Below are 22,784 nucleotides of genomic sequence, written 5' to 3'. Positions count from 1 at the left end.
GGAAATTAACGCTCAATAATTTAAAAAAAAAACTTTAAAAAAAAAAAAGGCAGTGTGGCATAGTGTTGGCCTCAAAGATAAAAATCCTGAATTCAAGTCCTACTTGTGACAGAGACTAGCTACATGAATTTGGGCAAATAACCCATCTCTCAGGAAACTCAGAAAACTCTAAAACTGTCATTTGTAAAGAAGGTGCTGATCCACATGGATACAGGAAGCACCTCAGCAGGAACCGCCTACATTGATGAAAACATAGGTCCAGTCAAAACAGATAAACAAAATTCTAGCATTTTTTAAATTTTGAAAAGTGTTTCAACATTGGCTCTTCCTTCATAGTGAATGGTGGTTTTGAAGGCTTGAGTATGTTTGCTGAATTGAACTGATGTCTTAAAACCCAGCCAATGACTCAACCTCTTGAAGGCACAGGATTTCGGGAACTTTTGGGAGTCCTTAGTCCTTGTTATTATTTTTAGTAAATGGGTTGTCTGCTCCAAGGAAATGCTAGAAGGATCACTGAAACGGGAAAAATTAGGATGGCAAACCTTTTCTAATTTAGATAAGAGCTGCAACAGTGTTGGACCAAGGTGTTAAATTTGAGTTAAATAACATTTCAATAACAGTGAGATTTTCAGTGCTGAGAGATGCTTTGGGACAGTATATACTCTTGTCAATTCTAAGGGCCTCCTCTCTGTAGGTAAACCTCCACCCCCACCCCCCAAAAAAAGGGATGACAAAGCATGAGGATAAAGATAAAAGTCACTGGGTACTTTAAAAATTGCTGACACACTCCCTTCTTATGGCAGGGTGAATCATTTAGTTTTACGTTAGTAGACATTCATTGAGCAGACAATGGTTAAGAAAAGTAAGGAACAGTATCTTGAGGGCAACTTAGGTGTTGGGAAAAAGATATCCTTATACTGGAGAAAACATTGGCCATATGATAAGGCAGAAACTACCGCTATGACTTCGTCCAAATTGCTTCATCTCGGAGTTAGATAGCAGAGTCCATACTCTACTTTTCTCTCCAGGAACTACCTAGGCTATAATAATGAACCATAAGAGTCACAAAAATTTCCCTGTGTTGAATGATGTGATAAAACAAAAAGAATGCTGGATAAAAAGTCAAAAAACCACAAGTTTTTGTCCTCATCTGCTGGTACCTATGCAAGTTTCCATAAAAAAAGGTATAAAAAAGCTGCCAAAAAAAAAAAAAGGGAGGAGGGGGAATTATGCTACACGGCCTCTAAATCTTATAAACAGTCTCTTCTAATTCTAGGATCTTAAGAGCAGAAGCTTGGCTATGCCTATGTTGTAAAAGTTTTCCCTTTAATCTGGCCAAAAATCAGAGACAAAATATTATTAGAACTCAGATGTCATATTTCTGAATCTAATGCAATCCAGAAAGAAACCTTCCTAGAGCTACCTAAGTTCCAAAACATAACTTATATAAAATATCAAAATGGAAATTAAAAAGATAATTACCTCGCCTTCAGCTCCCACCCCAGACAGCATCTTTGTAACGTTGAAGGCAACACGCTTCTTCTGTGTGCTGTATACCCGCAACACCCTAAACAAGAGACAGGTATTAGCTTTGCTTGTTCTTGCAAATGAACCATGTCTTACTGCATTAAAAATAATTTAAAAGCATTAAGATGAAAGAGTTAGAGTCTAGCTTTCCCTGACAAAGATCTTGAAAAAGATCTTACAAATGTACCAGACTGAATTCTGATCAGGAAAGTCAAAAAGAAGTCACAGCGAATCATTTTTCCAGCCCAGGGAGGCTTAGGGAAATGAACAGAGAGGTCTGTGAACTCTAGGTAGAGGGTCTGGCCAGAAGGATGTGGCTGTGGCAGCAGTCCCATTCAAACACCCAGAGAAGGAAGAGACAGGGCCCCAGAGAGAGATCCTGGGGGATCCCTGAGCAAGCACTGGGTGCAGGAATGGTGCCATCTGGCAGCTCTGTCACCACCACCCAGTGCTGGGTCACAGATCCAGGCAAAAAGAGAGTAGTTATGAGAGTCAGTGATAGCTGTGTGGCTCTGGTCCCAGGAGCAGCGCACAGCATCTCAGAACAAAGGGGAGCTGGCAGCTCAGTCACTCTGAATCTGTAGAGCCCAACTCCAAACCAGAAACAAACCAAAAGACCCAAACCTGAGTAAGGAACTTGAAGAACTCAAACCCGGAGGATGGTAAACAAACTTCCCTCGGACCAAACCATTTGGGGAGCACTGAAAGTTTGCAGACTCCCAGTCTGAATGATAAGAGCAGTAGAAAGACAGGACAAAAAGGTCAAGCTTAACCTTACCCTCCCCACCATAAAGTGTAAAAAACTAACACTAACATAAAGTCCAAAGTCAAGAAGTAGAAAAATGAACAACATCCATAGAGAGCCATTAGGGTGACAAAGTTGCTCAAAACAAACAAAGAAGGATAGAATAACTTGAAAACATCTACACGTAAAGCCCTGAAGAAAATGCAGCGTGAACAAAAGTCCAACAAGAATTACCAGAAGAGTTAAAACAAAATTTGAAGCAACTAAAAAATGATTTTTAAAAACCAACTGAAAGAAGTAGGAGAAAGAATGGGGAAAAGGTAAGAGCTAGGGGAAAAGATATAAAGAAAAAATTAAGTTTGAAAAAGGAGACAAAAATCTTACTGAAGAAACTAACTCTTTGAAAAGAGTTAAAACAAGATTTGAAGCAGCTAAAAAAATGATCTTTAAAAACCAACTGAAAGAAGTAGGAGAAAGAATGGGAAAAAGGTAAGAGCTAGGTGAAAAGATATAAAGAGAAAATTAACAGTTTAGAAAAAGAGGCAAAAATCTTACTGAAGAAAATAACTCTGAAAATTCGAACTGGCCAAAGGAAGTTAATAATCCCATGAAACCTCAAGAAATAATAAAAGTCAAAAGACTGAAAAAATAGCAGAAAATATGAAATTACCTCATAGGAAAAGCAACTTATCTGTTGCTGTTCATAGCAGTTAAATTTTGCTAAACGTTTCAACGTGCTAAAGAACTGTGGGCTGTGTACTCTCTTTGAAAACACCTCCTCGTCGTCTCTCTACCATCCAGACTCAGTCATGTGGTTTTCTTCCTCAGTAATCACTGTATCTTGCACTTTTCATAAGAGAAGGAAATCTGTGAAGCAGCTGCTGCAGCTACAACTGTGGTTAGTGTGTGAGATACTAATCTCTTTTGCATAGAAATAGCAACTTTTTTATGGGCGCAGTGGTACTTTTTTTTGTGTTAAATAAATAAGATCAGAATTATTAAAAATGAAAGTTTGGGGTGGGGCCTAGATTCAGTCACTGTTTTCTACCTTTGCATTTTTCACACCCTGCACCCCTAACCCCAACAAATGTCGAGGAACGACTGTAGACAGTGTTCTTCTACTCTCTTCTAAACCCTTTGCAATCTTGGCTTCCGACCTCATCATTCAATTCGAAACTGCTCTCTCCAAAGCTGCCAATGATCTTTTTAATCAATCCTCATCCTCTTTGACCTCTCTGAAACATCTGACACTGTTGATAAGCTATTCAATAAATTCCACTGTCTCCCTATTATCTCCAGGATCAAACATCTGTTTGGCTTTTAAAGTTTTTCATAATCTGGGCCCCTCCTATACTCTTCATCTACCTTACTCCCCTCCATGTATTCTATGATCAAGTGACACGGGCCTCCCTGCTGTTCCTCACAGAAGACACTTCCTCCGAGCTCTGGGCATTTTTACTATCTGTCCCCCATAAATGGAACATTATCTTTCCTCATCTCTACCTCCTAGCTTCCTTCACATCTCAGCTAAAGTCCAGCCTTCTAGAAAAAGCCTCTCCTAATCCTCTTCAATCTTAGTGCCTTCCCTCTGAGATTATCTCTAACTTATCCTGCACTGATCTTGTTTGTACACAGCTGTTGCATACCGTTAAAAGTAGATCGAGTTCCTTGAGAGCAGGAACTGGTTTCTTTTTTGCCTTTCTTTATATCTCTCATGCTTAGCACAGTGCCAGGGACACAGCAGGCACTTAATAAATGCTTATCTCATTAACTTGACCTTCTCCTCCTGGATCCTTTTTCCTCTCTAGATTTTTGAGACACTGTTCCCCTGTAGTCCTATTCCAACTTGACTGCTCCTTCTCAGCTAGATATTCAACCACATCATGCCCCCTAAATATGGATGTTCCCTAGAGCTCTGTCCTGGACCTTTATCACTTTTTCCTATATTCTCTCTTTTCATGATCTCATCAGCTCCCACGGGTTCACTTACTTTTAGACAAAGATTTACACATCTATATATACAATTCTAGTCTTTCTCCTAAGCTCCAGTCTTACATCATCAACTGAGCATTAGACATTTCAAATCTGATGCCCCATAAGCATCTCAAACTAACATGTTCAAAACAGAACTCCTCCAACACCCTCCTCTCTTCCAAATTTCCCTGTTACTGTCAAGGACATCATCATTCCTCAAGCTCATAAACATAATGTCATCTTCATCTCCTTGTTTTCAGTTATTCCACATATCCAAATAGTTACCAAAACTTCTCTTTTCTACCTTAACAATAAATTCAGCACATATCCTCTTCCTTCTCTCTACTTACAAACTCACGACCTTGGTATTGGCCCTCAATACTTCTTGCCTAGAATACTACACTAGCCATCTAAATAAGTGACTTGCCCAGGGTCACACAGCTAGTAAGTGAGGCCAGATTTGAACCCAGAAAGATGAGTCTTCCTTACCTCAGGTCCAGCACACTCTCCATTGTACCACTGTCTACCATCATCTTCCTGATGTCATGGCCCTCTTTGAGAACGAAGGACAAAAAACCACAAACCTTCTAAATAGTCTCTTTTCAAGTCTCTCCCTCCTCTAATCAATCCTCCAAACAGTTCCCAAATTTATTTTCCCAAAGATGAAGTCTAACCATGTAACTCCCTTCCCCAATCAATAAATTTTAATGGCTCCCTATTACCTCCAGGATCAAATATAAAGAATGTCCTTTGTTTGCCACTCAGTGTTCTTCACTACCTGACTCCCTCCCACCTTTCCAATTTTCTTTCACTTTACTCCCTCCTCCATCTACAATACAGTCATACTAGCCTACCTGTGACTCCTCATAACTGACATTCCATCAATTCTTTTTGTCTTTTTTTCTGGCTTTCCCCATGCCTAGTATGTTCTGCCTCCTTACCTCCACCTCTTACAATACCTGGCTTCCTTTAAGACTTAGTTCCAATGCCGCCTTCTATTGCAGGCTTTTCCTCATCTGCTAATGCCTTCCACCCTATAGTTACTTTCAAGCTATTGTTTATAGGTTTATTAATTTACACACTAATCCCCCAACTACAATGTAAACTCCTTGAGAATACTGACCTTTTTTTTGCCTTTCTTTGTATACTCCGTGCTTTATACAATTCCTGGCACATAGAAATACTTAATAACTGCTTGTTAATTGGTTGATTGACCAGTTCAGTATAACAGTCACCTGCCACTAGCCAGAATTTAGGGTGATGATCAAGGCTGCCAAAATGGAAAGGAAAGCAAGGGAACAAAGGCATAAGGGCATGGAGGAAAAAGAGCTCAGGAGGGGCAAGGAGCATGGAAGTGATCCGACCTTCATCAGCCAGTAGCCTGGGTGAACCTGCTTAGTGACACACTTGCCACCCTCATGAAACAAACAGAGCTCCTACCACATCTCACCCCTTGGTGGCAAGGTGTAAAAAATTTCTAAGTGATCATCTACTATTAAAACAATCTTGAAAAAACTCTAGCAACTGAAGGAATTTAATACAAATAATAATATAAAGCAACTCCTTAAATCATAGTTCATAAGTCTTCTGAGTTAAAAACAATTATGATAAGCAGGAGCAGTATCATTAGCATCAGATCCACCAAATAAATGACACCTCTGACATTATTATTGGTCACCACCACAAGTCTGGATCACCTGTATCAAGATAGCTAAGAGCATGGGTCTTCCCGCATGCAACCTGTCACAGGGCCTGAGTTGGTACTAGGACTGGCCCAGTACCTAGTCAGTATGCTCTGGCCTATGAGACAAAACCTCTTCCTCTCTAGAAGACCCATCAGGGATGGTATCAAATTTTGGGTACTTTAGAAGTCTACTGAGAAGTCCTTCTTCTATGGGGATTGTATTCAGACTAAAGCTTCAACTTCAAACAGGACTAAAAATTATCAACAAGTCAGCTATAGGATTCTCTTTTTCCCCATGTGAATTCCAATTTGTCATAAACACACACCCACATGCGCACACACACACACACACACACACACACACACACACACACAGAGGTTTTCTTTTCCCCCAGGATAGTTTGGATAGCCTCTTCCCAGAAAAAGTTTACCACAGTAAAGGGTGAAATTATTGGGAAGTCTGTTGCTTTTTAACATTATTGGGTAGTTAAAACTTGAATGTGTATATTTACAAATATATATATATATGTATATATATATGCATATATACACACACGAATACACAAAAAGTTTTTACTTTGGTATATGTAATCTATCAACTTAATATATATTATATGTAATATATAAGTGTTTATATATATGTACATACATACATACATACATATTAGGCAGAACCATCAGTAAGCCAAGCAATATAATATTTATTCCTCAAGAACTGGGTCCACTTTAGGTCTTCCAAGGCTATAACCTATTTTTTTTTTTCAAAAGAAAAAACAGGCAGCTCAGTAAATGAGGACCATCCAGAGGACCATCTGAAGCAGTGGAAGAATATTGGGGAAGGAGAATAAACCCATAAATCCAATCACCAAACCCAAATTTAAAAAAAAAAATCTCCCTCTCTCCTTTGCTTACCTCCCCTGAGGAATATCTAAAGAGGGAATTCATCTTTATGAGGTTGAGCATAAAGAACTCCACAGTTTACCCATCTGAAAATGGACAAGGGGCAATCCCCATCTGAAGTTTATATTCAATCAGTTTTGCAAAAGCACATCATAAGTTCCCTCTCCCAATAAATGGAACTCTTTACAATTTGACAGATAATACAAATTGCCCCCATTAGAATATATCATCATTAGCTATTGTTCTAAGAATTCATTGCTGGTAGATATAGCATTGGACCTAGATTCAGGTAGGCCTGAGTTCAAATCTAGCCTCAGAAACCCACTAGCTATGTAAACCTGGGCAGGTCACTTAACCTCTGTTTGCCTCAGTTTCCTCAACTGTAAAATGGTGGTAACACCACAAGGTTACTGTGAAGACCAAATGAGATAATATTTATAAAGCACTTAGCACAGTGCAGATAGTAGTCATTTAAGAAATGCTTGTTGGCGGGGGGGGGCAAGATGGCAGAATAAAAGCAGTGACTTGCTTGAGTTCTCCCCCAAATCCCTCCAAATACCTATAAAAAATGGCTCTAAACAAATTCTAAAGCAACAGAACCCACAAAAAGACAAAGTGAAACAAATTTCCAGCCCAAGACAACCTAGATGGTTGATCGGAAAGGTATATCACACTGGGCTGGGAGAAGAATGCAGTTTGGCATGGGTGCGCAGGCAAGGCAGAACTCAGTGAATATGGAGCAGGCCTCAGAGGACTGAATCGCAGGCAGCTCTGGAGGTTTCCAGACTTCTCAACCCAGGAATACTGAAAACAACTTAGAAGGTCAATGGGAAAAGTCTGTTTCTGTGGTGGTGAGAGAGAATCGCAGGGTCCCAGCCCCATTCCCCGAACTTGGCCCTGGAGTGGCGCCTGCCTCCTGAGCTTCCAATCCACAGACTGAGGGGAAATTGAGTGGCTGATCAGAGGGGGATTGCAGGGATCTCTCTGCTGGTGCAGGATTCTTTTGCTTTGCCCATGCTTGGATCTGGGTCACAGTTCTGGGTGGTGGTCCTGGGGCAAGGAGGAGCGCTGGCACGGTGGAGCTTGTAGTGGCAGTGGAGAGGAAATCCTCCTCACAGTTCCAAGACAGAAAAGAGTGCTTGTGGTCACTCATAGACCAGAGTACAGGCCAGGAAAGAAGTAAACACTTTGCCCTTGATAATAGCACCTTGGAAGAACTGAAAATTTACAAGTCCCTAGAAGTATCTCTGAAAGCAGCTGCACAAAACCCCTGAAGCTTGGGACAGTACATTCTCCACACTAGAAGCAGACCCCTATCTTAACAAAGAGTTTATAACTCAAGTAATTGGCTGGGATCATGAGCAAGCAGCGCAAAAAGAGTCAGACTATACTATCTTATTTTGGTGACAAAGAAGATCAAAACATACAACCAGAAGAAGACAAGAAAGCCAAAGCTCCTACATCCAAAGCCTCCAAGAAAAATATGAATTGGTTCCAGGCCATGGAAGAGTTCAAAAAGGATTTTGAGAAGCCAGTAAGAGAAGTAGAGGAAAAACTGGAGTGATGCAAGAAAATCATGAAAAGCAAATCAACGGCTTGCTAAAGGAGACCCAAAAAATTACTGAAGAAAATAACACCTTAAAAAACAGCCTAACCCAAATGGCAAAAGAGGTCCAAAAAGCCAATGAGGAGAAGAATGCCCTAAAAAGGAAAACTGGCCAAATGGAAAAGGAAGTCCAAAAGTTTACTGAAGAAAACACTTCCTTAAAAATTAGAATGGAGCAATTGGAAGCTAGTGACTTTATGAGAAATCAAGACACTGTAAAACTAATCCAAAAGAATGAAAAAAATAGAAGAGAATGTGAAATATCTCATTGGAAAGACAACTGACCTGGAAAATAGGGCCAGGAGAAAGAATTTAAAAATTATTGGACTATCTGAAAGCCATGATTAAAAAAAAAAAAGCCTAGACATCATCTTTCAAGAAATTACCAAGGAAAACTGCCCTGATATTTTAGAACGAGAGGGCAAAATAGAAATTGAAAGAATCCACCCACCACCTCCTGAAAGTGATCCCCAAAGGAAAACTCCTAGGAATATTGTATCCAAATTCCAGAATTCCCAGGTCAAGGAGAAAATATTGCAAGCAACAAGAAAGAAACAATTCAAGTATTGTGGAAACACAAGATTTAGCAGCTTCTATATTAAGGGACTGGAGGGCATGGAATATAATATTCTAGAGGGCAAAGGAGATAGGATTACAACCAAGAATCACCTACCCAGCAAAACTGAGTATAATCCTTTAGGGAAAAAATGGTCATTCAGTGAAATAGGGGACTTTCAAGCATTCTTGATGAAAAGGCCAGAGCTGAATAGAAAATTTGACTTTCAAATACAAGACTCAAGTGAAACATGAAGAGGTAAACAGGAAAGAGAAATCATGAGAAACTTATTAAGGTTGAACTGTTTACATTCTTGCATGGAAAGATGATATTTGTAACTCATGAGTCCTTTGTCAGTATTAGGATAGTGGGAGGGAAAAAAATTATATGTATGTATATAGATAGATTAGATAGATAGATGGATGGATAGACGGAGGGTACAGGGTGAGTTAAAGATGAAGGGGTGATATCTGGAAAATAAAATTAAGGGGTGAGAGAGGATTATACTGGGAAAAGGAGAAAGGGAGAGATAGAATGGGGTAAATTATCTCACAGACAAGAAAAGGCTTTTACAGTGGAGGGGAAATGGGGAAAGGTGAGAGGGAATGAGTGAATCTTATTCTCACAGGATTTGGCTTAAGGAGGGAATAACATACACAATTAGGTATGGAAATCTATCTTACCCTTCAGGAAAATAAGGGGGAAAGAGGACAAGAGAGCAGGGGGATGATAGAGGGGAGGGCAGATTGGGGAAGGGGATAATCAGAAGCAAATACTTCTGAGGAAGGACAGAGTCAAAAAAGAGAATAGAATAAATGGAGGGTAGGATAGGATGAAGGGAAATATGCTTAGTTTTTCACAACATGACTACTATGGAAGTGTTTTGCATAACTACACATCTATATCCTGTACCGAGTTGCTTGCCTTTTCAATGAGGGTGGGTGGGGAGGGAGGAAGGGAGAAAACTTGTAACCCAAAGTTTTAAAAACACATGTTAAAAAAAAAAAAACTAAAAAAAAAAATGCTTGTCTCTTTCCTTTCCACACACCCAAGTTCCTAAGTATTAAAATCCTCCCACCCTCTGACTCCATCAGTAGATAAAGTCACTTCCAAAGAACTAGTGGTGGTGGGCAGTAGGGACAAGGGGAGGAAGAGGGCTGAGGAGCAGAGAGAAGAAAAGAGGAATAGCAAAAGGGCAAGCCCAACATGCTCCAGTTCACCCTCATAATCACCTCTGATACGGTTTTCCCTGATTACAGCTTTTATAGGCAGGGCTTAACATATTCTCTAGAGAAACGTGTAGGTCCGAGATCATATCTTCCACTCTTAGCCTATTAGTCCCCACCTCCATAATCACTGCCTCTTTCATCTGTGTGAAAAATTTTCTTCTGATTTCAAGGCATTGGGAGTCAGGGAGAAGGGAGGGGAAGAAGTGGGTCTTCCTATCTTGCCCAAATTGGAAGTGTAGTGGTTTTTAAGGGCCCAATCCCAATAACGATTAGCATGGAAGTTTTAACCTGCTACATTTTTCTGACAGGGACTGAGTCATTCCCTTTTAGGCAACCCTGGTGGTTCACCATGTTTATTCCAGACTTAGGATGTTTATCAGAGCTGTTCTAGCCCTACTGCAGCTCAGAACTCTGGAACTCAAGGTATTCCATCAGTCTCTGCCTCCACCAGCTGCAGGGATTACAGGCATGAGGGGAATGACATGGTCAGACCTGTGCTTTAGGAAAATCATTTTAGTGGCTGAATAGAAGACTGATTAGAGTGGGGAGAGATTTGAGGCAGGCAAACCCAACAGCAGGGTATTGCAATAATCCAGGCATGAGGTGATAAAGGTCCATGTCAGAGTGGTATTAGTGTTAGAGGATGCTATTCCAGAGATACTATAAAGGTGATCTCAATAAGCCTTGGCAACAGATTAGATATGGGTGGTGAGAGATAGTGAGAAGTTCAGTATGACATCTAGGTTGTGATTTTGAAGGATGGGAGGATGGTGTTTCTCTTGCAGTAATAGAAGGGTAGGAGGGGAAAAAGGATTTGAGGGAAAGCTAATTATTAAATTTTCAGTGTGAGCATTTAAACCTCAAAAATCAGCAAATGCTATAAAATCAGGGATCGGTTTATTGTTTTGTTGATTGTCTAGACTTAAGAAAATGATGGAGAATACGTTAATGAATGCAGATTAAACTTAAAAGTGTGTCATACATACATCACCACCCCCACCACCCCCAGTCAGTTGTTAAACATTTACCAGCACACCCAAAGGTACAGCAAAGGTAGTGAAGATATTGGTACTTTGCAAACTAATATCTAGACATTAAATTTGTGCCAAAGTCCCAGTAGAGTATTTCACTGAATCAGACAAAAACATAACAAAATTTATATGAAGAATTATTTGACAAGTAAGAATATAAAGAATTATGAAGGAAAAAAAACAGTTAAGAATTTGTCCTACCAGTTGTACCATGAAAATAACAGTAAAAACTGTCTGGTGCTGGAGAAAGGATATATAGATTAACAGAACAGAATAGAAACCATAAAAATAGAACCAAATACATATCAGAAGTGCTGGTATGTGGCTCAATGGATAGAGCACTGGCCTTGGAAGTCATCTTCCTAAGTTCAAATCAGGCCTCAGACACTTACTGGCTGTGTGATACTGGGCAAGTCACTTAACCCTGTTTGCCTTAATTCCCTCCCCTGTAAAATGAGGAAATGGCAAGTATTTGCAATATCTTTGCCAAGAAAATCCTAAATGGGATCACGAAGTGTCAGACATGACAGAAAAACAACTGAACAACAACAATATATCAGAGGTAGATATTTGATAAAAATCACTCTTTTTAAATCATGGGGGAGTAAAGAAAATAAAAAAGGGGGGTGAACAGAAACACATTATTTGTGGAACTTTGAATTGGCCTAATCATACCAAGTATCAATTTGGAATTAAGCAAGAAATTAATTAAACTGTTTATATCCCTTGACTCAGCAATCCCAGTACTAGTTATACATACTAAGGAGATCAAAGAGAAAAATAAATACCAAATATATATATATACCAAAACATTCATAGCAACACTCTGTGGCAGCAAAGAAATGGACAGAAAATGGGTGCCTATCAATTGAGGAATGATTGAAAAAAGGTGGTATATTTATATATCATAATATTACAGTGCAACAAGAGAAGACAAATATGAAAAATTCAGAAAAATGTGAGAAGATACATATGAGAGCTAGTGGCCCATAGTGGATAGAGCACTGGACTTGGAGTCAGAAGACCTTTGTTCAAATTCCACCTTAAACTCTAAATTTGATGTATTATCCTGGGTGTCACTTAATCTCCTTGGAACTCCATTTTTGCATTTAAAAAATAAGAGGGGTGGATTTAATATCCATTAAGGTCACTAAAAATGGCAAAATTAGCAAAAAGTGATAAAATTCAATGTCTGCAGAACTGAAAAAAAAAAACAGGCATTATATAGAGGAGATGGTCAGCTGGTATTAACATTTTGGAGAATAACAAGGCAACATACAATATATCACATATCTTTCGATTCAATGATTCCTTTATTGAACTTTATCTTTAAAATACAATATATTAGGGAAATATGGACCTAGTTTTATAAAAATATTCAAAGCTGATTTAGTTGGAATACTTTAAAATATGAAGGGTGTTTTTACATAAAAAAAAGTAAAAAATTGGAATTAGCCAACACATCTAAAAACTGGAAGATGGTTAAATAAGCTCTGGTATATTAATGTTACATAATATTAGTGGCATATTGTTAATGTTATATTAATGTTACTGTTATATAACATAAGAAACAGAAATGTAAAACATAGAAGTAAATATGGAAGAACTTGTATGAGGTGCTAAAAAAGAAGAAATATAGGACTAGAATAATATATTCACTGACAACTATATTAAACAAACAAAAACATAGAAGTAGCAGTAGTAGTAGTCATCTTTTATCTAGCACTTACAATATGCCCAGCATTGTATTAAACATTTTACAACTATAATCTCATTTGATCATTACAAGGACTTTAGGTTGACTTGAAAGGGGCCAAACAGAAAAAATATTATTTGTTTGTTGTTCATTACCCTGTGTGATTGTTCTTTGTTATATGCTAAAAGTTTTATGTAAGATTTCTATCCTTATTTTGCATGTTTGTCATTAATTATAAGTATTACGTTTCTAATCAATGAAGAATCCACAAATATCACTGATATCCAAAAAATGTCAAAAGATCTACAGGAAGATTCCCAAAGTCTGGAGGCTACACTTCCAGATTATTTATAGGAGGATATGAATAGGGGGAGAAGGCATAAGTGGATTCCGATCTTTATCAGTGGAAGGAGTATACAAAGCAATGAAATCATAAGTCGACTAAATACTAAAAAAAAAAAAAAGTAAAATGTTTAGAATTGCTCCAAGAGACTCTATTTTATAACGCTATATTTTAAAATGCCCCTTACCATAATGTTCAAAAGTATTTAAAGAAAGTTAGGAAGCTACACCTGCTTAAATCATTCAACAAATATTTACTGAGCACCTACTATGTACAACGTCCTCTAGTAGATATTTTAGAATGAATTTTTGTTCTACCAGAGGAAAATGTTGACATCTGATTATTCAGAAAAATCTAAAATAAGAGAAAGAAGTATGGTAAAAGCATTAAAGCTATAAAAGATTAGTAATGATTAAAATAGTGATATTAAAACCCAATTATATGGCATACAACCTTCACTAAAAAATAACCAACATTAAATGTCACTACAAACAATTTCAATAAAGTGCAGAAGAAGATGGCTGCTAAAGCCCCAACTCACCTGTCACAGCTCAGAGTAGCAATATATTGACCCAAGGGATCCCAGGTAACTCCTTGTACATAACTCTTGTGCTCATTAAATATGGAAACTTTCTGTCCTAGAAAAGCACACAAAATAATATATAACCTCTACTCAAGTTCAAATGACATAAACTACTGAGTAATTTTCACTTTGCAGTGTTCATTTGGAAACTAACCATGTTCTTCTGGCGGTAATATTTGTTACATTGTTACTGAACTGTCATTTATGTCTTGTATTACTTAATTTCTTGTGTTTATATTTTTTTCTCCAATTAGAACGAAAGACTTCTGAGGGTAGAGATCATGCCTTGCTTATTATTATTATTATTATTTTTTGCTTTTTGGTGAGGCAACAGGGTTAAGTGATTTGCCTATGGTCACACAGCTAATTAAGTGTCCTGACTCCAAGGCTAGAGCTCTATCCACTGTGCCACCTACCCCCCTAAATATCTTTAGATGAAATTATATTTATACATAGAATTCAGTTGCCATATAAACTCACATATTATTGATTACTATTCTTTTGCCATTGTTACATCAGGAAAGTGTGTGTGTGTGTGTGTGTGTGTGTGTGCACGTGGGCACGTGTAAGTAAAAACACCCGATATATCTCAAATTTGTAATTTTGGTTCATTTACATGTAACAAATGTGTGGAATACCTAGCATAGATTTTTTTCTCCATGTCCCTCTTTTGCATACACACACACATACACACAAGGTAGTATCTGGAACTGGGCATGGGCAGTCTCTTTCTCTGGGCTGGTTCACCCATCCCAACTTGTCTTCATACTAGCAAGTCTGGGTTCCCAGAGAAAGACTACTCCCATGTGCCTATGCCTCAAACTCAGGGTCTTACGGATACCTCTGGTGTGGGGGGATATACTCTCTCTACTTGTCACTGTAGGTCTTGAATCTCCATCAGTATTTTTCCCATTTACATAAAACAAATCATAATAATGACATCATTAAATCCTAAACATAAAACATTTACTTAATAATTGAGATAAATCAATAATATTCAATACACCATGAATATTTTATAAAGCAACGCGGAAATAATAACTACATCACAGTTAACTCATAAACTTGGGCCACATTCTCCTAACAATGGGTGTAGTATCTATGGGGGACAGTGGGCACATATTTATAAAAACTATTCAAGAGACATATTGATGAGGCCATTACAGGTTCCTGGGACAGCAGAGAATTCTGCTTCAGGCCTTGACGTCCTTGGTCCCTTTATGAATAATCTGCATCACAAGAAGCTGTTTCTCTGCTGATTGCACCCCTTCTGGTCCTCGCTGCTACTGCTGAGTAAATCTGTTCTCCTCTTGAACTGATGAAGTAGTGACAAGGTCTTTTAGCTGGAAGTTACACTATCATGACAATAAACAGTTCCTTTAAGCTAGTGAACTGCCAATATCTTCATTTGTGCTTTCTGAGTAATGCAGACAAGCCCTCCCAGCTCTTCACTCAACGAGATGCGGGTTTGTGCAATGAGCTTCAGCCTATTTTTATAGCAAAGAAACTGTAATACCTGACTTCCTCCCTTATTTTTCTTCCAGCCAGAGAGAAGCAGCAGAAATCAACCAGAAGCTTCTGAGAAATTTCACCTTTCAATATGTAGAAAGGGTAATGGCTGAAATTGCAGCAGAGTTCAGCTCTCTTCCAATTCGAAGGCTCCTAGCCTTCAGCCAGTCCCCAAAATGAAACTGAGTTTCAAGTTAAGAGCTCCCAAGTACAACTGCTGGAGCCTGTTTGTCTGCTACTGTCCTGCTACTTGTCTTCTCACTCAGCTTCTTCTACCTACGTGTCTGTCCGTTCGGCTGCTGGGCTTTTCAACACTTAGTGGCTCAAGTCTGAGCTCAGTAACGCATCTTTCCTTTAAAAGGAAAAACTATTAGTTATGAAGCCAAGAATCCTTATTTAATTATCTCATAGTCTCCAAACAGTTGCTTGATTTACCACTTTGTGACTTTAAACTTTCAATCTCTAAGAAAAGTTATGTGCAAATGAATGAGTTACAATGCCCTGTAGCCTCAGTCAGTTCTCTGTCCTCAAACAGATCCTTTTCTCTGTTTGGTCCTCCTAGCAGTCCTTTTAATGGAAAAACCGTTTCTTCCCACTAGAATTTTATCAGTTTTCCATAAACAAATGTTCCTTTTCTGCCTCTTTTGCTATTACTCTCCATATACCAACCCTTCATATCTTTCCAAGTTAATTTAATTCTTTTTCTTTATTAAAAAAACTCCTTTTGTGTCTCAAAAGTTCATTTTCTTCCTCTTTCAGTGATCAAAAGTCTCACATATGAAAGAGGTAATGTCCTAAAAGCAATTTTTTGAATAAATGAAGTATTTCTCTGTCAATTTCCTAGTAGGATTTAGACAGAAAGAATCCTGTCATCTAAGTATTATCAGCAAAGACATACATTGTTAATTGTATTATACTTACAGCTGGCTTTAAAATGAAAATAATTATTTGGTATTCTTCTGGACCTGTCATTTCATTGGAATATGTAGCTCACAGAAGGGAATTTCCTCTACCAATGCAGATCAAAAGATACAAAGTACAGTAGTTACAAGGTGGCTTAGAACAGAAACCTTAGAGTGGAAACCACTAGGAGTTAGGGGACAAGGAAAAGCCTTCTGGAGAAGGTTAAAGGTGCAGGTGAGGGAAGAAAATTCCAGAAAGTAAAGGGGGAAAGGCAGAGATAGGAAATGCCATATCATGTGTCCAGAACAGGAAACTGGCCAGTACAGTTGGATTTCTGAGTGTGTTTAGGAGAGGAGAAAGGGGATATTGGAAAGAAAATAAGGAGAGAGACTGGGAAGAACTTTTAATAACAATCAAAGATTTTTTTTGATCCTAGAGGTTCCTGAGGTTTACTGAGGAGGGGAACAACATGGCCAGATCTGCCTTTCAGGAAGATTACTTTAGCAGCTGTGTGGAGGATGAGTGGAGTGGAGAAAGATGAAGCAGGAAGACAAATAGGAGACTATTACAATACTCTAGTCCTGAAGTAACAAAAGCCTGAGCCACCTGTGGTGAGTGAAGAAAAAGGGATGTATACAAATATATTGTGGAGACAGAAGCAGCAAGAACTAACTGGTGAGTGAGAGTGAGGAGTTGAGGAAGACAAAGTAGGTGCAAACCACAGTGACAGGGTGGATGGCTGTGCCCTTGACAGTAAGAATTCAGAAGATATATGGGTCTGAAGGAGAAGAGGGAAAAGAAAATGTTGAGTGTGAGAAACCTACAGCTCAGGCTGTCTGAAATGCCCACTAGCCAGTTAGTGATGTGGGATCAGAGCCTGGCACAGACCAAGGTTAGATGCATAGATCTGGGAATTGCCATCACATAGATGATGATCGAATCCATGGGAGTTGCTGAGAATACCAACTGAAAAAATAAAAGAGAAGAGAGTACAGGACAGTGAGCATGACGTGGGTAAAGATCCAGCAAAGGAGACTGAGAAGGGGCAGTTAGATGGATAGGAGAACAAAAGTGTCAAGAAAACCCAAAGAGGAGAAAATTTCCAGGGGAAAAAAGTAGTCATAATGCCAAAAGTTGCAGAGAGATCAAGATGGAGGAGACTGAGAAAAGGACATTAGATTTGACATTTAAGAGATCATGTGCATCTATGAAGAGAGCATTTTCAATTAGAAGAAATAGGAAGTTAGGGTATTTGAAGGAACATTAAAATGTATGCTGAAGTATCCTAATATAAAAGGAGTTAAGGCAAAGGAGACTGTGAATGAGGCAATGAACTAATTCAGAAAGGAAGATGTCATGGAGGTCACTAGATAATAGCCACCAATATCTGGATTGGGCAATAAATTTGTATACAGTGAGTCTCAAAAGAGGAAAAGTAGCTGAATACAGATGGTGGAGCGAAAGTCTGAAGGTGGTAAGAAGCTTTCCAAGGCTTCCTCTTCCAGGACCAATGAGTTGAGAAGTATTTAGGTACAACCAGTAGTAGAAAGGATGAGCAGGGATGTGGTGTCATCCAAGCAGAGCTAGGTCTCAGTGAATGACAGAAGATGGGAGAAGCAAGAGAGGAAGAGGTCTAAAATGAAAAGATTTTTGTTAATTATAGATGAGGAGTTCTGGAGGATACCCTGGAAGGCAGGTCTGGAGTGGGATACAGGGTTAAGACGGATGAAGATGAGGGAGTAGGCAGCTGGAGTTGGTAGGGGGGGTATGTTATTCAGCAGTTGGTTGTTAAGTATCACTAAGATGAGAAAATTAAGAAATGGGAGGAGCATCCTAACTTTGGGGGAATGTATCCAGATAGAATATCAGTAGATGGGAAGAGGTCTACTGATAAAAGTAGATGATGAGAAGGTTCAAGAATCTCCAGTAAGCAGCCATCCAGTGACGTCCCAAGCACAAAATACTCATAGAACCTGGTTCCACAAATGTACCATTCACCAGAAAGATCAACTTTCCTGAAAGGAGGTTGACCACTGCCACTCCTCAGAGAAATATGGTACTAGTATGACTAGAGAGAGATGGGTGAGAGTAACCAACAGTAGCAAAGAGAACAAAAAGTGGTGTGTGATGGTTAGTTTTAAGAGGTATATTTGAGCTTTCTGTTCTACATAACAGAAGAAAAACTCATAACTAGGCAAACTTGAGCTTAGTGTGGAATCAATGTGTCTTACTTTGTTGTGCTTCTAGAGATCTTGAACATTACTGCAAAGAACTATGGATACATCAGACACCCTGGACCATTAGAAACTATCTTTACCAAAAGAAACTTTGCTTCTGCTCAACTTCCTATAATTAGATCCTATTAATATGTTACTTGTTACCAGAATGTTTCAGTTGTACCTAATCACTATGAACTTATTCTTCTGTCTTCTAACTCTATAATACCCCAATTTATCTTTTCTCTTCCCAACCCAGTTCAAAAGACTGTTAAATTGCACAGATTTTTCCAGTTCAACAAAACATTTGGTTATGGCATCTATTAGTGTGTCTCCAGCCTGTTTTTCTTTTCCTTGAAGCTATGAGAAATGAAGAATACCTCAGCCAAACAAGAACAATGCAGAGTATTGAATCAATTCTTCAACACCACTAAGTCAAATTCACACATGTCGAGATTTGGTGTAAAGAAATTCCTGATGGACTTTTCTAGCTGTTTTCACTATGAGACTCTTCTGATCTCACGCTGTCAGGGAAGAAGACCCATTCCTTAAATGTCTCCTGTTTGATACCCAAGAATTCTCTTCAACACTGACCTTACTTAGGGTTCTTGGCAATCTCACCAAACATTCTAGTGCCCAAACAATGAGGCCAACCTACTACCTACTGCCAAGCTCAACTTCCAGCTTCAGGTAGTGAAACTATTTAGCCCTACCACTGGAAAGTTGACCATCTAAGTAAATCCACTGAAGGTTTTTTTTTTCTTTTGCTTAGTGCTCTTAACTCCCTTGTAGTATGAACTTTATGTAATTATTTGGTATTCTCTGTTTCCTAAAGATAAAAATGCCAAAAGAAATTACTAGTTACCTTTACCAACATCCCATATGATAGCTGTATTATCTACAGAGGCAGAAGCCATTAAATTTCCATCAGTCATCCAGCAAATATCATACACATCTTCTAAGTGCCCTCTGAAATACAAAGTAGAGACAGAAAGATATTAGACATTATCTTAGCAGCATGTTTTTTTTTAATGTAAATTGTTTTAAAACAGTTATTGTGCTTTTAAAGTATATTAGAATGAGATTTCTTTAAACAAAATTCTACTGGATTCGAGACCATATATTCATATACAGCTACAGTCAACTACATTAAAAAGAATTTGTAACTTTAAAAAAGCAAGAAAATTTAATTCAATTTTGTATTAGAACATTTTAATTTTTTTAAAAAAAATTTCATGTTTAAAGCAAATTTAAATTTACCAAAATTTGTATTATGTTGAAATAGAAACGTGAAAAAGATATGTTATATATGGTAAGTTACCTTAATGTTTTAATGACAGCCCAATTCTCCTTATTCAGTTGTGCCTCATCCTCATCCTGAAATGCAATTTGTTCTGGCTCCTTGTTATCATTAACTTTCCACAACAAAATGGCAGCATCTATGGGGTATTAATCTTGATTACAGATCATATTTTGTTGACTATTTCCAAAAACATTACTGTTTCCTGAAATGATCTCTGCTCACATCACCATGGAGAACTCCCAGAATGTGAACGCCTTTTACAAAACAGGCAGAATCTTAGACTCAGTAAAACTCCTGGAAGGTTGTCAGAGACTCACGTAGGTTAAGGGACTCAGCTTCGGTCATGTCAGAGGTAAGATTTGAACTTAATTAAGTGTCTCTGATTTCCAACCCCAGCACTCTAGGCACCTCAATTACTCAATATACACATTATTATTACAAAGGCTGGAAACAGCCTTTAGAAACTTTAGTGGAACTGGAAGATAAAAAATACTTTCGATTTTCCTTCAAACTCTTCATCCCTAGAAAGCACACACAGAAAACACAAATCAGTCTATCTGTTATCAAGAGGAATTCTAAATAGAAAAAAGTCAACTCAAGGGATAAGGATATTAAACCATTTCTATCTTGCCAAGACAAGGAGTTTAAATCTTATTATAAAACTATGTATTCACCACTTTCTCACTGTTTATAATGGATATCTATAGATTCCAAAAGAATAACAAGCAGAATCAATATTTATTTCCCATTCCAAGACCAGAAGAAAGGAGCCACAATCAAATATAGCTGATCCTTTCAGCTATCAATTTCAGCCTTTTGATGGTCCAGAAAAAGACAAGCACATGACTGATCTGAAGGTTCAAAATGGGCTTAAAACCCCATCAGTTTTCATTGACTCCTCTCATCTTCAAATGCATGCATTCAATTAGATGCCAAGTCTGATTACTTTTACTTATACCATATCTCCCTTATCTGCTATTACATAAACTCAACCTCATAATAGCCATACTAGTTCTCACCTAAATTACTGTAATAACCTCCTAACTTATCTCCCTGCTTTCAGTCTCACCCATCTTCTATCTAGCTTTCACAACATTTCTTAGGTCATTTTTTTACTGTAATTTAAATTTTTTTTAATCATGTCATTGTCCTGCTCAAAAAACTGGCAGTGGTTCTCTACTGACTATATGAACACTCTGGTAGGATATTTAATGCTATCTACAATTTTGAGCCAATCAACCTTTCCAGTCTTATTCCAGAATACTCCATTTTGTGTTCTTTATATTTCAGCCATGCTTTCCACTAACCTTATGTGTTGTCTACCTCTATTAGACTGTGAGCTCCTTGAAGGCAGGGACCATATTTTAACTTTCCAAACCTGTATCCCCAGTGTTTAGTACCTGGCACACAGTAGGCTTTTAATAAATGTTTACTGACTGGCTGACTGATCTCATCCTAAACCTTCCTACTTCCAAGAACTCACAAAGACCAGATCCATGCCTCCTTTTTGCTTTTAAGACCTAGATCAGATGCCATCTTCTTCATGATCCGCACAAATGAAAGTGCTCTCCCCTGTGTGCCTATTACATTCTACCTTGTATCAAAATTTAAAGTTCCAAGGAACCAAGAGGACTCTAGTACATATTGTCTTCCCTCATTAGACTGTAACTTTCTTCAAGAGAAGTACTATGTCATTTTTCATTTTTGTTATGACCATCATCTACTACAAGGTCATAAGCACCTATTATATAGGTCATATTTGGTAAATCGAACTGTTGAATTTAAAAAGCTATTTCCCAAGCCAAAAGTTCACATTTCCTAATTTTACTTGAAGCTTGAGGTAGATAGCTTCTAGAATTATACTCTAAATGTAACAGTACTCACCATCTCCCCCAGATGCTAAGATTTCACCATTAGGAGAAAACCGAACAACATTTACTGCTTTGGTATGGCGAGCAAGATTGGACAAAAATTCTACAATGGCTTTTCCATCTGGTCCTTTTTCTACTTTCCAGATCTGTTTACAAAAAAATAGTATCATTAATATAAACAATGTCAGAAACAAATAACTATCAGAAACAGAACAATTTTCCTTTTTAAGTGCAAAATAAAGGCCTTCTGAAATAAGAAAAGTTTTTATTATATGAGGTATGATAAGGAAAAAAAGACAGAGCATATGTTCCATGTGTATTCATGCAATGTTAAAAGAATGAGAATTCCTTCTGTATCCACCACAGGTGGAGTTCTTCTGTTGAATCAGGGAAAAACAAGGATTGGATAAGATGGGCAGGTAGCAATCTGCACAACTTGGAGGTAGACATCATTGATCCATTAGATTATTTATGGTTAAAAAGCACTTTCAGAAATGTTATATCCCTTAATCCTCAAAACACTACTGTGAGAGAGTCAGCATCACTGGCCTCATAAGGAAACTGGGGTTCAGACTAACTGACAGAGCCACGGAATCAAACTAGAGTCTAATTCTAACTAGTTACATAATAATAATAATGATTGGCAGTGTGAGGCAGTAAAGAAGATTTGGCCTCAGAGACAGGAAGTCCTGTGTTCAAGTCCCACCTGTGATATATGATATCTGTGTGGCCCTGGGCAAGTATTCACCTCTCAGTGCTTCAAGGTCTTTAAGACTAAGCTGCCGAGCAGGTGGATGATTTGAGGGAAGAAGTCCCTACAATTAATAAAATCACAGGCCCAGACCAAAAAAGTAAAATGGTTAGCATCATTTCACTTGATCCTCACAACCTCATGAAACAGATCTCACAGTTTATATTAATCCCATTGTACAGATGAAGTTGGGAGAAGGGAGTAAGTATACATATAGCACCTACTATGTGCCAGGTACTGTCCAAAGCTTTTCTTATATCTGATTTGATGAGATGAGGGAACTAAGTCTCAGAGAGGTCAAATGACTTATACACACACACACACACACACACACACACACACACACACACACACACA

General features: G+C 38.2%; 1 protein-coding gene across 1 annotated transcript; it reads right to left on the bottom strand.

The window, feature by feature from the left end:
- Window positions 1-1,482: 1,482 nt before the first annotated feature.
- On the bottom strand, window positions 1,483-21,822 carry LOC114034143 (chromatin assembly factor 1 subunit B-like; the record flags this gene model as incomplete). The annotated part of the gene is made up of 5 exons (XM_027849747.1): window positions 1,483-1,567; window positions 13,833-13,929; window positions 19,368-19,471; window positions 19,824-19,941; window positions 21,690-21,822. Coding segments are annotated over 5 exons (537 nt in total), but the record flags the coding sequence as incomplete, so codon positions are not given.
- Between the last annotated feature and the right edge of the window lie 962 nt (window positions 21,823-22,784).

This window comes from Vombatus ursinus, unplaced genomic scaffold, assembly GCF_900497805.2.
Source record: "Vombatus ursinus unplaced genomic scaffold, bare-nosed wombat genome assembly UNPS02008254.1, whole genome shotgun sequence".
In the NCBI taxonomy this organism is placed as follows: domain Eukaryota; kingdom Metazoa; phylum Chordata; class Mammalia; order Diprotodontia; family Vombatidae; genus Vombatus; species Vombatus ursinus.
The sequence above is the reverse complement of the archived record's forward strand: the minus strand, read 5'-3'. Positions and strand labels throughout refer to the sequence as shown.